We start from the raw sequence: 17,977 nt of genomic DNA, 5'->3' as shown, positions 1-17,977 counted from the left end.
GCAGTCCGGGAGGGGGCGACAGAGAGGAGGGGGGCGGGTGCCTGCTGGGGGAAGCGGGGGCGGGAGGAGAGAAAGGAAGGCGGGAGCGCGCGTTTTCTGAGATTAAGTTCCATGGAGGAGGGAGAGAATACAGATGCAGGTCGGCCGGTCTCCGCGGTGACTGGCCGCGAGGACCCAGTGAGAAAGGCACCTGCTCCCGCCGCTGGCGGACTGGACCCCTGGAGAAGTCTGCAGGGTCCCGGCTGCTCAGGTGTCGAACCTCCGGATCAGCCCCGCCCTGGCTCTCGCTTTGCCGCGGTATCCCGGAATCCATCGCCCACGGGAACTAACGTTAGTACCTCGCAACCACAGCCTTGGGTTTGGAAATCGCATCCAGAACACTGCAGCTTCTGCAAGCCTCTGATTTCCCCGCAGGCGGTACCACTATTGGGGGCCGTCTTACTGCGCGGTCTGGGCCAGTTCGGAGTCACAGGGAAGGCAGGGCTGGCTCCGCTGTTTCTGCGTCATTCCAGACCAGTAATAAATATAAAAGGGTTGAAGCCCAACGGAGGGTCTTCAGACCGCTGAGAAAGTTCCTTCCAGGACTTTAAAAACAGCCTCACTCATTTCTGCATCATTGCAACAGGAACTTCGGGTGCCGGCTCTTAGTTAAAAAAGAAGCCCCTGGTACTCAAAGGAGGTTATTTTACCCTTTGCATCAGGAAGGCTGACTCTGGGTTGCCTTCATAACCACTTGCAGGAGTTATGGTTTCATTATTACAATCAGGTGCTCCTCTGGAAGACCCTGTCTATTTAACAAGAATATTTATATACCAGGCCCTGGGGTTACTTCCACATGTTAGAATTTGGAATTATCCCTAAGCTATATTATGAGGTGAAAAATATCAAGACTCAAGTGTGCATTTTATGCTGTCACATGTATAAAGAAAAAAATGAACATACATTTGTAAACTTATTTATACACTAGAGGCCTGGTGCACAACATTCATGCACTGGGGAGGGGGCCATACCTCAGCGGGGCCTGCGCCCTCTTGCAGTCCTGGAACCCTGGGGGATGTCCACCTGTGGGTTTAAAGGGGCAGTGGGACATCCCTCTCTCTTGCAGTCTGGGACTTACACCCGCATGCTTGCTGCTCCTTACCACTGGGCTGGCTGCTCCTTAGCGCTGCCACAAGGCCCCAGGCCCCGCTGCACTCACCAGCAGTGAGCTTGGCTTCCGGCTGAGCGATGCTCCTCCTGTGGGAGCACACTGACCACCAGGGGGCAGCTCTTGTGTTGAGTATCCAGGCTTTCCGCTTTCTGGTTGATTTGGGTATTAGGGTTTTATTATATAGGATTACAAAAGGTTTGGGAGGACACACAAGAAAGGTAACAGTGGTTGTTTCTCAGGAGAGGACCCGGGAGTCAGAAACAAGGGATAAGGAGAGTTTCCCTATACAGTCTTTTGTACATTTTGAGTTTTTTTAAAAAAAAACTTTTTAAGTACACATACACAAAAAGTGAAAATGTTTGTACTTTCATAAACTCAACATACCCATGTAATCAGCACACAGATCAAGAAATTAGAGCATTCCCAACTTGCCAAAGCCCCAATTAGTCACTACCCCCAAGTAACTACTCTCCTCAAGAGTAACCACTATCACGAAAACTGGTTTGGCTCAGTGGATAGAGCGTCAGCCTGCGGACTGAAAGGTCCCAGGTTCGATTCCGGTCAAGGGCAGGTACCTTGGTTGCGGGCACGTCCCCAGTAGGGGGTGTGCAGGAGGCAGCTGATCGATGTTTCTCTCTCATCGATGTTTCTCTCTATCCCTCTCCCTTCCTCTCTGTAAAAAATCAATAAAATATATTAAAAAAAAAAAAGAGTAATCACTATCTTGGTTTCTAACAGCATTGTGTGTGTAAGTTTTCCATGTAGATGTATAACCTTTTCCAAAAAATTTTAAAAATAGTAACAAATACAGTTGACCCTTGAACAAAATGGGTTTGAAGTGCACAGGTACACTTATATGTGGACATTATTGCATAGTTTTTCTTCCTAAGCAGGTAGAGGGCTGTAGGACTAAGCTGGAGGAGGAAAAGGCAGGACCTGAGTAGTACAAACCACTGAGTAGACACAGAAGAGGATGTTTTGTCCAGTAATCTTCAGTACACCAAGGGCCGGTGATTTATCCAAAGTCACACAGCTAATTAATTTGTATTGAGCTAAAACCTGAACCCAGGCATTCTAACTCCTAGTGCAGGGAGAATTAATAAAGGAAGAAGTTTAACAGAGTGAACCCTGAACAGAAAACTCAGGTTTTTAGAGGCACAGTTGTGTGTAAGGGAACAGTTCTCAGAACTGTTGCCTTTTACAGTCCTCATAGGACAATGTTTGGAAGTTGCTGAGCAGAGATGTGGATAACAAAACCAAGTGCAAGGCAGCTGGCTGGATTTGCTCTAAGAGGTAAATGTTAGGATAATGAGAGTAAAAATGCTAGTCTATGCAGGCTCAAACCAAGGAAATCAAGTATGGCATTGTCATCCTGCTCGATCAGATCTTAGAGATGCAAAATGATTTGTAATAGCAAAAGAATGAAACAACATAATGGCCTATCAATAGGAAAGTCTGTAAAATAAATTATAGTACATACATACACTGAAATAATAATTTCACATTTATTGTGTCCTTACCACATGCCAGACACTGTTCTGAATGACTTTCTTCTACTCTCACTATCATAGTATGAGATAGCTGAAATTATGATCTGTGTGTGTGTGTGTGTGTGTGTGTGTGTGTGTACTAGAGGCCTGGTGCACGAAATTCGTGCATGGGGGGTGTCCCTCAGCCCAGCCTGCACCCTCTCCAATCTGGGACCCCTCAAGGGATGTCCGACTGCCCATTTAGGCCCGATCCCACCGGGATCAGGCCTAAACGGGCAGTCAGACATCCCTCTCACAATCCAGGACTGCTGGCTCCCAACCGCTCGCCTGCCTGCCTGCCTGATTGCACCTAAACGCTTCTTCCTGCCAGCCTGATCACCCTCTAACCACTCCCCTGCCAGCCTAATCAACACCTAACTGCTCCCCTGCCAGCCCGATTACCCCTAACTGCCCTCCCCTGGTGGCCTAGTCACCCCTAACTGCCTTCCCTTGCCAGCCTGGTCGCCCCCAACTGCCCTCCCCTGCCAGCCTGGTCACCCCCAACTGCCCTCCCCTGCAGGCTTGATTGCACCTAACTGCTCTCTCCTGCAGGCCTATTCCCCCCCCAACTGCTCTCCCCTCCAGGCCTGGTCCCCCCAACTGCCCTCCCCTGCTGGCCTGGTCCCTCCCAACTGCCCTCCCCTGCAGGCCTGGGTCCCCCCCAACTGTCCTCCCCTGCAGGCCTGGTCTCCCCCAACTGCCCTCCCCTGCAGGCCTAATCACCTGCAACTTCCCTCCCTTCCAGGCCTGGTCCCTCCCAACTGCCCTCCCCTGCTGGCCTGGTCCCTCCCAACTGCCCTCCTCTGCTGGCCCAGTCACCCCTAACTGCCCTCCCCTGCAGGCCATCTTGTGTCCACATGGGGGCAGCCATCTTGTGTGTTGGAGTGAGAGTCAATTTGCGTATTACTCTTTTATTAGATAGGATATTAGATCCATATGTACAAAATAGCCTTCTTGCATTTTTAAATGCTTGGCTGTAGGTCCTCTGAAGGAAGGCTAGGGTAGGGTTGGGGGAGTATTGGTGACAATCACATTTTTATTAAATTAACATGAGGGTAGGGAGAAGAGAGGTTACAAGTTGATGGAAGGAGATTAGACTTTGGAAGGTGAGCACACAATAGAGTATACAGATGTATTATAAAGTTGTATACATGAAACTTATATGTTATTAACCAACTAGAGGCCCAGTGCACTGATTTGTGCACCAGTTGGGGTCCCTCATTCTGAACTGTGTCCCCTCACAATCCGGGACCCCTCGGGGGATGTTGGACTGCCGGTTCCGTGGGGATGAGGCTGAAACCAGCAGTCCAACATCCCCCAAGGGCTGTAGCAGTGCTCAAAGCGGCCAAACCCAAGCAGGGCTCGGCACTCCTAACCACTTGCCACTCACTCCTAGCCGTTCACTGCTCGCTCCTTAGTGCTGCTGTAGAGGCGGGAGACACTGCCGCTGTGCTCACCGGCTGTGAGCCCAGCTTCTGGATGAGGAGCGCTCCCCCTGTGGGAGTGCACTGACCACCAGGGAGCAGTTCCTGTGTATGATCTGCCTTTTCTCACCTGGCACACCTACTTACCAATCCCAGATCTTGCCCCCTGGTGGTAAGTGCACATCCTAGTGACTGGTAATTCCATCTTTCCATCATAACAGTTGCTTAGGCTTTCATATATACAGATGTTCCCCCCAATAAATTTAATATAATTAATTAACATGAACTGATATTTAAAAGTGGAAAATAAATTATAAAGAGGAAATCTTAGGGCGAGGTATGTTATGTGTTGTATTTTTTAAAATATATTTTATTGATTTTTTTACAGAGAGGAAGGGAGAGGGATAGAGAATTAGAAACATCGATGAGAGAGAAACATCGATCAGCTGCCTCCTGTACACCCCCTACTGGGAATGTGCCCACAACCAAGGTACATGCCCTTGACCGGAATCAAACCTGGGACCCTTCAGTCTGCAGGCCGACGCTCTATCCACTGAGCCAAACTGGTTAGGGCTATGGGTTGTATTTTTGTTTTTTGCTTTTTTAAAAAAATATGTTTTTATTGATTTTTAGAGAGAGAGGGAGAGGGATAGAGAGATAGAAACATCAATGAGAGAAACATCATCGATTGGCTGCACAGCCCCCACTGGAGATCAAGCCTGCAACCCAGGCATATACCCTGACCAGTAATCGAAACAGTTACCTCTTTGTTCATGGATTGACGCTCAACCACTGAGCCACATCAGCTGGACTGTTTTTTGCTTTTTAAGCATAGGTTTCAGGTCTCTGTCTAGAAAACATCTTCTTCCCACCTTCTTCACCAGACACATCTGACTTTTTCCTTAAGGTCTCAGCTCAAAAGTCATTTCCTCAGTAAAATCTTCTGTGACCACTCCCTAAACTTAATAAGACTCCCTGTTATTCTCACAGCACCACCCTTTTTTACCAGAGAGCTGATCATAACTTGCAATTGTGTACTTGTTCATTAGCCTAGTGTCTGCCTGCTCTCTGAGACTATAAGCTCCAGGAAGACAGGAACCATATTTGTCCTGTTGGCTCAATCCCCAGTAGGGTGTACAAGAGGCAGCCAGTCAATGATTCTCTTTCATCATTGATGTTTCTATCTCTCCCTCTACCTTCATCTTTTAAATCAATAAAAATATTAAAAAAAAATAAAAAAAAGCAGGAGAGACAAAAGGCTCAAGCCCACTGGGAGGGAGGAAGGATGTTGGCTACAAATGCTAATCATCTGTGTCAAGTTCTAGCCAGAAGAGATCTCTAGGTTTCAAAATTTTCCTCTTCCGGTCCCACACTGTCCCTCAAGATGGGGAGAATGCCTCTGGTCTGGGCCTAATAGTGAGGCTCACCTTCCAATTTCCCAGACTGCCTCTGGCCACTTTTCTGTCTCCACAAAAGGCACAAAATTCAACTTTTTGAATCACCATCACTTGGAATGGATGAGTGTGAAACATGGGGTTTGGGGAGTGGATCTCCCCCCCTTGCAGCAGGTTCTTGCCTCACGAAGATTGAAGAATAAAATTCACGGACTAAAAGGACTTGTCAGGGGAGTCCTTCCCCTTGAGTTGGGCTCCCGCCTGGCCCCCAATATTTCCAAATTAATATTTTCCAGTCTCTTTCATTTGAGTGTGGCCTCCTCCAGAGCCCAAACCCTGAACCTGAACCCTGAACTGGGCCTCTAATATGTATCTACACCAGGGGTGGGCAAACTTTTTGACTCGAGGGCCACAATGGGTTCTTAAACTGGACCGGAGGGCTGGAACAAAAGCATGGATGGAGTGTTTGTGTGAACTAATATAAATTCAAAGCAAAGGAGTGGAGGGGAGAGCAAGAGAACCGAATAGAACAGCCGGATCCGGCCTGCGGGCCGTAGTTTGCCTACGGCTGATCTACACTAATAAAAGAGAAACATGCAAATTAACCATCACTCTGCTACATCCACCAGCCAATCAGGAGGGAATATGCAAATTAGGAGAAAGATGGCGGCAGCCCAGCTGCTCCAGGTGTGGAGTGCCAGGCGGGGCAGGATGCCTGCTATGAGAGGGAGGGCGGGGGGCTAAGGGATCTACAGGAGTGGCACTCTGACGACAGCGAAGACAAAGACTGCAGACTCCAGTCTGCAGCAAAGACAAAGATGGCAGACTCTGGCCAGAGTCTGCAGCAAAGACAAAGAAGGCAGACTCTGGCTGGAGCGAAGGCCTGGGTCCCAGGTGCCTGAAGAAAATGGGTGCTGGAAGCTAAAGGAAGGAAGGCTTATTGCATGAATCTCTTCATGCAATGGGCCTCTAGTATATATATATGTGTGTGTGTGTGTGTGTGTGTGTGTGTGTGTGTGTGTATACACACGTACACACTGAGTGGCCAGATTATTATGAATTCAGAGATCATAATAACCTGGCCACTCAGTGTATATATACACACACTAGAGGCCCGGTGTGCCACTGGGGAGGGTGTGTCCCTCAGCCCAGCCTGCACCCTCTCCAATCTGGAACCCCTTGGGGGATGTCTGACTGCCTGTGGGATGGGGCCTAAACTGGCAGTCGGGACATCCCTCTCACAATCAGGGACTGCTGGCTCCCAACAGCTCGCCTGCCTGCCAGCCTGATCACCCCCTAACTGCTCCCCTGCCAGCCTGATCAATGCCTAATTGCTCCCCTGCCAGCCTGGTCGCCCCCAACTGCCCTCCCCTGCTAGCCTGGTCACTCCCTACTGCCCTCCCCTGCCGGCCCAGTCACCCCTAACTGCCCTCCCCTGCTGGCCTGATTGCCCACAACTGCCCTCCCCTGCTGGCTATCTTGTGGCGGCCATCTTGTGCGAGGGCATGAGGGTCAATTTGCATATTACCTCTTTATTATATAGGATATAGATACTACACTGAAAGATTGCTAGTATATATAATATATACACACACGCACACACACTGAGTGGCCAGATTATTATGATCTCTGAACACATAATAATCTGGCCACTCAGTGTATATATACAGTATATCTGTACACACACACACACATACACACACACACACACAAAGGCTGATGATAAGACAGAGAAGGCATCAGCATATACACGGCAGGTAAAGTTAGGTAAGAGAAAGCCTGGGAAATGTCCCTTAGATTTGGAAAACAGGAAGAGCACTGGTCACTGGATAAGAGCACTTGAAGTGATATGAACACAAGTCAGATTTCAGACATAAGTGAGAAGAATGGAGATAAACTGTTACTGGTGAGCCCTCTGAGTGGAATGGGGTTGGTTCTCCTCTCCTTGACTCTTATCAGCTCGCAAGAAGGAACTCAGATGAGTAACAGACAGCAGTGTCGAAGCAAAGCAAGCAAATTTATTAAGAAAGCAAAGCAAGAGAATTGATTAATAAACATGGCAGCCCTGGCCAGTGTTATTAAGTGGTTAGAGCATTGGCCCACAGACTAAAGGTTCAATCTCTGCCCCAGGTCAGGGCACATACAGGAGGCAACAAATTGATGTGGCACACATTGATGTTTCTCTCCCCGCTCCCCGCCACCTCCTTCCCTTCCACTCTCTCTGAAAAATCAATGGGGGAAAATATCCTCAGGTGAAGATTAAAAAAAGAAAGAAAGAATAATTGTGGCAGCCCTGGCTCAGTTGGTTAGGCATTGTCCTGTGCATGGAAAGGTTGCCAGTTTGATTCTGTCAGAGCACATGATCGGGTTGCAGGCTTGATTCCCAGTAGGGGGCATGCAAGGGGGCAATCAATGTTTCACTCACATTGATGTTTCTCTCTCCCCCGAGCTTCTAAAAATCAATAAAAATATTTAAAGAGAAAACAGAATATACGTGGCATAAAGCACAAGCAGGCAACTGTTTGAGTGTACCACCTGGAGGGGGTGTAAGAGGTTCTATACTCTTCCCCTTATAGGTTTCAAAGCTCCTCTGCTAAATTATCTTGGGTGGCAGACTAGGTTTCAAAGTCTCCTTCTACATTGTTGTGGCTTATCTTGGAATGTTTGTACATATATCTGGTCATTTTGTTTGGCAAGTCCTAAGATGGCTGACTTCTTTGTATAGTGGGTGACATCAACTTCCCTTTTTCTCCCCTCCCCTCCCTCCTCCCTAGCAGCTATCTTTCCTGCCTAACATCTCCCAAGTGATACCATCCAAATGCTTTTGGGGTTTTGTCCCCCAGACTTTATCTGTCCTTGGGTTTAGCTGGCACAAATGACATTAGTTGGATCTTGGCTCTCTATTTTCCTAGGCCAGGGTGATTTAAGCTAAGTATTCTCTGGTTAGAGAGGAGAGGTATAAACCATTTGCTCTCAAGTGTCCTTAGTTGGGGAAGGTAAGGTCTTGCAATTTACAAGCTGGCTGCAAGCTGCTCAACTTGTTTGGCCTTGTTTAATTTTGTCTCAGTTTCCCCATTCCACTTGCCCAGGAATTTTCCTAGCTTCTTACTATCCTGCCACATAAACCATTGCCAAATACAAGTGGATTTGACACCAACTCTTCCATGCAGACATGAGAACCCAGCATGGCTTTTCTGAGCAAACATTAAAATAACCGGTTTGGCTCAGTGGATAGAGCGTCAGCCTGCGGACTGAAGGGTCCCAGGTTTGATTCCGGTCAAGGGCATGTACCTTGGTTGCGGGCACATCCCCAGTAGGGAGTGTGCAAGAGGCAGCTGAATCGATGTTTCTGGCTCTCTATCCCTCTCCCTTCCTCTCTGTAAAAAATCAATAGTAATAATAAAAAAATAACCAAGACTATTTTACCTGGTCTTTTCTAGGGACATAGGTTCCATTCCAGTGGCACTTGATGAAATAGGTGCTCTCAACTAGTAGTCCCTTGCTAACTCATGCCAAACTGGTCCTCCAGTCAAGGCAAGCAGGTCAGGGCCACACTGGATTCTTTGGTTGCAAGCTCAGAAATTACCTCTGCTACTTTAAACAAGATGGAATTTACTGGCTGTTCACAGGTTTCATAGCAAGAAAAAGACAAGGGCAAAATAAATGAATTCTTACTGATCATTCCCTTTGTTCCTCTGCTCAAGACACAAATTCTTGGTGAGGAGCATATAATTGGCCCAAATTAGTCATGAGCCTACTGCCTGGCTAAGGAAGGGAGTTCCCCCAAATTACAGTCCCACTGTACCATATTGCCTGGGGAAGAGATAATTCTACAAAAAAGAACCTGTGATCTGTTCAGGATGGCCAGAAAACTAATATCCAATCACAGTAACCTATAACAAAACCATCTTTGTAACAGGTGGCATTTCACAAAGAAGTATGAGCAGGACATACATTCTATTCAGTAATCAATACTGGCTCCTCAGTTAAAAATAGAAGGGCACTTTTCGGAGATACATCCTTCCAGCTACCATTTAACAATGTCAAATTGTGTGTGGTGATAAAGTTTGGCTGATTTGTTCTTTGACTCTTTGCATTTATGCCCAGAGTGTCCTTTAGGGAAATAGTCCTTCTAGATCTGATTATTTCTGGGCATAGTCCAGTCAAGTCTCACTGATGCTAGCATGCGCTGCTCCTGAAATGGCACAGCTGGCTGCCGAGTACAGAATACAGCATTCCGAAGGTGATCAAACAGAGATGAAACAAGCAGGCAGCCAACAACATGCTTCTTGACAAGAGAAACACGAGGTTCCTATTGCAGAATTGACCCCACTGGAATTCAGGAAAGAGCTTATTGCTGTAAGCATGCTGAAATCTGTAGCCAGCAGGAACATCATTGGGTGTGGGGGAGGAAGCTTCTCTGGTTTGATAAGTCGGCTTGAATGGCTGTCTAGGAGCCCAGCAAGAAGGCCAGGTCCACTAGTGTACTGAATTTTATCATCAGATTCCACTCAACCACAAGTCCTGCCAGGATCTGTTCCCAAAATTAATCAATACAAAGGAACAACTGCATCTGACCTGGTCACTCATCTGACCTGGACCCCTCTGAAATTTTGTTCACAGGATGCTAGTGTTGCTGGAGTGGAATAGTGAATTCTTCTGTCCAATAAGGTAAGTCCTAGAAAGGTGGAAAACAGTATGGGGAGCAGATTACAGCCATGGAAAATGAGAGACATTTCCTGAACACAGAACAGATACCATCTTCCTTCCATTCCCACAGCTGCCAAAGAGCTTTAGTTCACAAATCTGAATGGATCTTGACTGCTCCAAGTCCTTTATTGGCTCCTTTACATTCATGACATAAAATCCAAAATCTCTGCATAACACAATCAGGCCCATCTCTCTCTCTTCCTCCTCTACAGCCCTCCAATCCTACCTTATGCTTCAGCCATGCTGAACAGACTGCAGGTCCCACACCAAGTCCTGCCCTGCAGGGGTGCAACTGTGCACCCTCCTGCCTCTGTGAGAAACTCCTAACCTCCTTATCTGCAGAGCACATTTCTGCCCCTCCTCTGAGTTTCAGCCCAGCTCTGACCTCCTTGGTGAAACATCCCCCTGCTCTTCCAGCTCCTGAGGCTCTAAGGGCCTTTCTGTTTGCATAACCTACATCAGAGGCCTAGCAAAAGGCTTATCTTCTGGAAGGTGCTCAAATGTTTGAAGTAGTGAATGATCAACACTTTCATTTTATCTCTGGCAATGTCCAAACCGAAGAAAATCACATTTGTCTTCTCAGAAGAGGGAAGATATTAAAATACTAAGAACTGCAGTTCCTGGTAAGACCTTTTAGAAAATGACGTCAGGAATAGTAGCAACTAGAAACTCAGCAGAATGCTTAAGTACTAAGACCAGAGTGAAATAGGCCAAGACTTGAACAGTCATGGTTTAGGTAGACTGGGGCACAGGGGAGGGGGGAACAGGGATAGGAGGGGGGCAGCTGGGAGAGTTTCAAGATTGTAAGGTTTAAGAATCACAAGTTCTTGGCTTTTCAACCATAAAAGCAATCTTGCTGAATGATACATTCACATGGGTACCTGGGGAAAGCTAGACCTGTACACCTATTAATAAAAAGGCCCTTAAAAAATAAAAAAAGAATCACAAGTTCTTTTTTAAGAATCACATATATTTACATGTGGATCTGGGATACGCTTTTTACAGGAGTTAAGCTGTTTCCAGCTGGAGTGGCTTTGGAAAGTCCACTCTAAAATGAAGTCAACTATTGTCACTGTTCTCCTCCCCAACCTTTGTTCTGAAACCAAGCACCTTCCTGTGACACCCAAAGGAGGCTGCTCTCTTTAGTTTTCCATGCGACTCCCGAGCTGGTCCAAGCTGTGGGGATCACTCTTCAGCTCAGGGGTAGACAGATGCTCCAGCTCATAGTGCCCACTGTTAAAGGCCTTATGTGTGGGTTTCTCTTTCATGCCCTCCTTCTGGTTCCTCTTGTGCTCAATAATCTGCTGGAGCTGGTGCCCAGCATACTCTGGCTTGGTGGTCAGTGGGCTCCCAGCTGGCACAGCCACACCAAGAATATCTGATACCATGTACGGGCGTAGCCAGCCCACTAGAGGAGTGCTTCCAGGGCTATAGTGGGTCTGCTTGTGGTAGAAGAGAAGTCCATCCACCTACAAGAAACGAGATCAGGGATCAAAATGACTTCTGAGGCCACATGTTTTTAGGAGAGCCTATATACACGGGACAGCTCTAGTGGTTCAAATCCTTTTTCTGAGTCACTGCCAGAGGAAAGAGTTCTCATTTCTCACACATGCAATTTCTCTAAATGAAGAAACGGCCTAGAAAACTAAATTTTAGAAAATAAAAAAAACATAAATAGCACATTCCTGTTTATAGTGTGCTTCCCTACCCACTACTTCACCCTTTCATCCACCATGAGGGCATTTTCGAGATGGGGCTGGCTCAAAGTTCTGGGGGCTTCTGTAATAACACAGTTAGTACGAAGTAGAAATTCAACTTGAACCCAAGTCCTCTTCCCAAATCCCATGCACTCCTACCACCAGAGATCTCACAGTGGGTTATGTGTTTTGCAAACGGAACAAAGCAGGGGAACTGGATAGGCCCATATGAGATGCTGGACTGCTGAACACAGAGGAAACCTGTGTGGTGGTCAGTGGTTGAACATTGACCTATAAACCAGAAGGTCATGGTTCAATTCTTGGTCAGAGCACATGCCAGGGTGTGGGCTTGATCCCCAGTTGGGAATGTGCAGGAGGCAGCCAATCAATGATTCTCTCTCACCATTGATGTTTCTATCTCAGTCTCCTCCTTCTTCTGAAATCAATAAAAATAAATTATTAAAAACAAAAAGAAGCCATGCTCCCCAAGCCATTGTTGGCTGCCTAACTCTTTCCCCTAAATTGTTGCAAGCTATGTTCTAGGAAACTCAGTTTTTCTTAATGGAAAGATTTCCTACAGTCCCAAATTTTCTTTTCTGGGAGTCAGCAACTCATCTCTAAAAAGCATTTACTGGATCAGCCAAAGGACTTGTATGCATGCATATAAGCCTAACCAATGAACACAGACACCAGGGTGGTGAGAGCAGGAGTGGGGGGTATGGAGTGGGGAGTGGGGGATGGGGGGGCAATAAGGGGGATAAGGAGACATATGTAATACCTTAATCAATAAAGAAAAAAAAAGCATTTACTGTAACTTTATTTATAGTATAAGGGCTATAAGTAAAAATAAAGATGGCAGTCACCCTGGTTAGTGTGGCACAGTAGTTAGAGCATCAGCCTGAACACTGAAGGGTCTCGGGTTTGATTCACGTACCTGGGTTGTGAGTTCACTCCTCAGGGTGAGTGTGGTAGGCAACCAGTCCATGTGTTTGTGTCACATCAATGTTTCTCTCTCTCTCTCTCTCTCTCTCTCTCTCCCCCTCTCTCCCCCTCCCTCCCTTCCTCTTTTTCTTAAAAGCAATGGGAAAAATATCCTCAGGTGAGGATTAACAAAAATAGATAAATAAAGATAAAGATGGTGTTCTTACCACCTTCGTAATTGACTCCCAGAAATGAAGGCAACCGCCTGAAGCTGTGATCCTTTCTGCAAAATATATCCAGTTCAAGTAAAGACTTGCAAGTGACTAGGCAGAATTTTAAAGGGTTTGTTGGGCAAAGGAAAGTTTGCTTATTGAGACTGGAGAGGATAACTGCAGGTTCTAAGGATGACAGAAGACTGCCCCAAGACTGAAGAGCTGCTGCTGACAATGAGAGACTTTCAACACTAAGACTGGGAAATTCTAGGACACAAACTGGGATGAGTTGATCACCTGTCCCATGCCACTGCTGAGCAAGCACTGACAGACCCAGGGATCACTTGCTCTTCCTAGGAAGGAAGAATTAGAAGTTTACATCCCTGTGGTCCATCAGTCAAAGAAGCCCCTTGACTTTACAACCAGCCATGGCAGTCACACAAAGGGCCTGGTTCTCAAGCTTACAGCAGAAAGGGGCAAACAAAGAACGATCTAGGAATGAAAGCCTCACCATGATCTGGGCTTCAGTTTCTCTATGTGTAAAATGAGAGCGTTAGATGAGGTGTCCTTTCAGGGCCCTTCTACCTCTGGCATTCTGATTTACGTAGAAGGGTGAAGCTGAGGCTCTGAAGGGCAGTGAGTATATCCCTTCCTAGAAATCAGCTTTCAGCCCTTTTCTTTTTCTTAAAGAGATTTTAGAGAGAAGAAAGGGGGGAGGGGATAGAAAGAGAGAAAGAGAATCATCGATAGGTTGTCTCCCGCATGCGCCCTGACAGGGAATCGAATCTACAATTTTTTGGTGCTCAGGATGACATTCCAACCAACCTTCTGAGCCATACCAGCCAGGGCTCAGCCCTTTTCTGATTCTTTAACTCAGCAAAGTCAAAAGATATCTTAAGACTGTGTAACCAACTTTTCTTGTGTCCTGAAACCATAACAGAACAATAAAGACAATGACTTTTTTACCTCAAAAGGGAAATCCATAGACAGCACCTTACACAGGCTCTCAGGGGTACAAGGAAAATTCTTTAGCCCCACAAATTTAAACTAAAATATAAATTAGAACAAAGAATTAGTACATATTACAAATAATACTATTCTAGCAACTAAAAAGCTATATCAAAGAAGTTTTTGGTCTCTTCCTTCCCAGCTACCTCCTCTCCACATACATGCTGAATTACTAGGTCAATGGTTCTCAACCTTGCTTTATACAGGAGAATCATTTGGGGAACTCTTAAAAATTACTGATTCTGACGGAAATGGTCTGGAAGAAGCCCAGACAGTGATTTTAACATATAGTCAGGATTGAGAACCAGGGTCCTGCGCTAGGTTTAGGGATTATATGTTATTCTCCCAGCCCTCTGACAATTGCCCCTAATGAAGGAGTAGTTGAACTTCTTTCACACCGGCAAGGATTTTATTTATGTATGTATGTATTTATTATTTTTATTTCTTTTAGCTGCAAAGATTTTTAGACTGAAGCAGTATAACTAGTGCTTTGACTCCCAGCTCTGCCAATCATTTTATCTCTATATGATTTCATTTTCCCATCTGTAAAATGGGATAAAAGTATCAACTTCATAGGACTGTTGTGTGGATTCAATGAGATAATACATGTAAGAGCACCAGAACTGCTCCCATGTTCCCCCTTTTCTTAATACACATTTTTCTAGGATGTTATTGATAACATCACAGGAAATATTGACTCCGTTTATGGTCCTGTAACTGTTATCTAATTGCCTTTAAAAATGTTGTAACAAAACAACAACAAACAAAAAAAAAAAGAAAGAAAAGAAAAAGGAAAAAGAAAGAAAACAAAAGAAGAGCTGCCTGGCATGGCTCATTGGTTGAGCATCGACCTATGAACCAGGAGGTCACAGTTCCATTCCTAGTCAGGGCACATGCCCAGGTTTCGGGCTCGATCCCCAGTGAGGGGTGTGCAGGAGGCAGCCGATCAATGATTCTCTCTCATCACTGATGTTTCTCTCTCTCCCTCATGTTTCTCTCTCCCCCTCTCCCTTCCTCTCTGAAATCAATAAAAATATATTGAGAAAAAGGAAAAAAAATGTAAGCAGTCCGGCCATTGTAGCTCAATGGTTGAGCATCAACCTATGAACCAGGAAATGGCAATTCGATTGCTGGTCAAGTAAGGCACATGCCCAGGTTTCAGGCTCGATACCCAGTGGGGGGCATGCAGGAGATGGCTGATCAATGATTCTCTCTCATCGTTGATGTGTTTCTCTCTCTCTCTCTCTCTCCCCCTCTCCCTTCCTCTCTCTGAAATCAATAAAAACATATTTTTAAAAAAATGTTGTAAATAATCCAGGCAAATACCAATATGCAGGGCTTAATAAAATTTCCTCAAAATAGCTGTCATATATTTAATAATTGAGCAGATAACAAACATACTTGAACTATTATCCTGTACTGTGGGACCTTGGGGAAGGCAATCCCCTCTCTGAGCCTATATTCTCATCTGTAAAATGAGGGAACTGACTAGATGAAGTTACTCTCAGCTCAGATATAAGAGCAGAGGTTATCAAAATGTGGCTCATGGACCAGGGATATCAGCATCACTGGGGAACTTTAGCATTTCACACCAACCACTATTTATTGAGAGCCTACCATAAGTACTATGCTAGGAGGACATACATATTTTTCTCATTTAGTTCTTAGAACCACCCTGTAAAATAGATATTATTAATACTATTATACAGATGAAGAAACTAAGGCCAAGTGATGTTTTTAGCTTAGCCTAATAATTATGAAAGCCAAAACTGGAATTCAGATATGGATGACTGTTAAGCCTATAATCTTCCTGCTATGCTGTACTATCTCAATATTAAAGAATTTCATTCATAATGGTTATATGTAGATAATAGATCATTCCAAACCAATCCACATAAAGAAATTTACAACCCTAATCCCAGGCCTTACAGGATTGAGCTTGGTGTTCTCTCCCAGTCCTTCTTCTTCTGGTAACTTTGAATGCATCCAGTAGAATCGGAAATCAGTCTGCCACAAAGAAAAGACAAAGATAAAATACAGCTCATCTCAAACTCTAATAGAAGCAAAAAGCCATATTCTAAATAGCCACCTGATTTATGAAGACCTAAGCCCTTCTATCATTTACCCTCATTTCCTTAAAACACTGCCATCAGATCAGGAAGATATTTATAAAATCTTTGAAGATTTTTTTCTTTCATTTTTTCTCTTTAGATTTGCAAACGTGTCAAAATAACCGTTATTACTTTTATAACAGCCTCTTATGTTCTCACACTTTCTTGCCAGAAGCCTTTGTAGCAGGTGCTTTTAGGGCTGGAGCTTTCAGATCCTTGTGCTTTTCAAAGTGCTGCCTTCTGGCCTATAGCTTTCTAGGCAGATGCCCTCTGGACTGGAGCCGTCTTACCTGCAGCGGTCACCTTTTTTTTAAAGAATAGTTTATTGATTTTTAGAGAGAGAAAGGGTAAGAAACATTGATGTGTTGTCTCCTGCATGCCCCCTTCTTCCCCCCAGGGATGGAGTTCAAAACCCGGGCATGTGCCCTGACTGGGAATAGAACTGGTGACCTTTCTGAGCATGTGATGAAACCCAACCAATTGAGCCACATCGGCCAGGGCCAGTGGCCACCATTTTTGCTGGAACCTTTGCAGAAGCAGTTGTAGCTCCACCTTTAACAGCAGGGAGCTTTAAGAAGAGATGCCCCCTGCCCCCCGCCCCTTTTGGCTAATCCTCACTAGAGGATAGTTTCTCCATTGATTTTTAGATAGGGTAAGGAAGATGGGGAGGGAGGAGAGAAACATCGATGTGAAAAAGATACATCCATTGGTTGCCTTCCACATGTGCCCCAACTGGAGCTAGGGATCGTACCTACAACCCAGGTACATGCCTTTGACCAGGAATCAACCTGTGACCCTTCGATGCATGGGCTGCCACTCCTAACCATAATCCACACTGGCCAGGGCAGAACTGCCTTTTAAAGGTTCCTAACTTCAAGCTTGATTATTCAGTTCCTCATTTTCTTTACCGTCATGACCCTGTAATGATCAAAACCTGTCATCTTGGCTTGCTTTTCTCTGGCTTCAATCTTATTGGCCCATCTTGTGGCTGCCAGGCTTGTTAAGTAAACTTCTGGCGGGCACTATGTGAGAACTTGGGATGAAGACAGTAAGCCGCGTGCATTTGAAGTCATGGCTTGTCTCCTTACTTGAGTGAAAGTTCCATTAACCAAAGCCCTGTTCTGATGGATATCTATAATCTCGAGCAGCTTCGTGGCAAGAGGCCCAAAGGAAAGGTAGGCCACCCAGGCAATCTCCATGAAGCAGCTGAACACCATGTTGAGTGGGTTGTGTGAGAAGGAAAAAGGCATGAAGATTTTTTTTTTTTTAAAAATCCAGTAATATTATTAATGGCAGTAGGCCAAATATTTGTTATGGAAGACCTACTGTGTGTCCAGCATCAAGATAAGAACTGTACAAACATAATCTTATTAATCCAAAACCACCCTGTTGTATTATCATTATTCTACAGGTGAAAGGGCAGAGGCTCAGAGACATTACATCACTTGCCTAGTTGCACACAAAAAATACTAAGAGACCAGGACTCTACAACTCCAAGTCACATTAGGTCGACCTTTGTTTTATTTTAATCCGGAGGACTAGAAACCACTATATAGCTTACTTGATTCTCTGAATCAGTGATATAAACCTTACTGTACTTATTTATGTCATTTTCTTTCCTTACATTATTTAGCTTTCAGAAACCAAAAAAACAACATAGTATTTTCTTTATATTATAAAAACATAGGTGGTTTTGCCTAGCTGGTGGGGCTCAGTGGTTAAGCGTTGACCTATGAACCAAGAGCACAAGGTTCGATTTGCCATCAAGGCACATGCCAGGGTTGCGGGTTGGGTCCCCAGTAGGGGGTATGCAGTTGGCAG

The 17,977-nt window shown here is 45.4% G+C and overlaps 1 protein-coding gene across 4 annotated transcripts in view; it reads right to left on the bottom strand.

Moving 5' to 3' along the window:
• Nucleotides 1-7,494: 7,494 nt before the first annotated feature.
• The window catches only part of SNUPN (snurportin 1), a 44,266-nt gene continuing 33,783 nt past the window's right edge, over nucleotides 7,495-17,977 (bottom strand). For 2 of the 4 annotated variants that reach the window (XM_080644371.1, XM_080644369.1), the window contains 3 exons: nucleotides 15,975-16,052; nucleotides 14,004-14,084; nucleotides 10,310-11,676 (listed from right to left, as the gene is read on the bottom strand). In XM_080644371.1, the coding sequence (XP_080500497.1) occupies nucleotides 11,350-11,676; nucleotides 14,004-14,084; nucleotides 15,975-16,052 (486 nt within the window). In that variant the 3' untranslated portion in view covers nucleotides 10,310-11,349. Of the gene's footprint in view, nucleotides 11,677-14,003; nucleotides 14,085-15,974; nucleotides 16,053-17,977 lie in introns of all 4 variants that reach the window. The other 2 variants (XM_080644372.1, XM_080644370.1) reach the window with 2 other exon arrangements.

This window comes from Plecotus auritus, assembly GCF_963455305.1.
Source record: "Plecotus auritus genome assembly, chromosome: 1".
NCBI classification, from domain to species: Eukaryota; Metazoa; Chordata; class Mammalia; order Chiroptera; family Vespertilionidae; genus Plecotus; species Plecotus auritus.
Note: the sequence above shows the minus strand (reverse complement) of the source record. Positions and strands in the feature narration are given on the sequence as shown.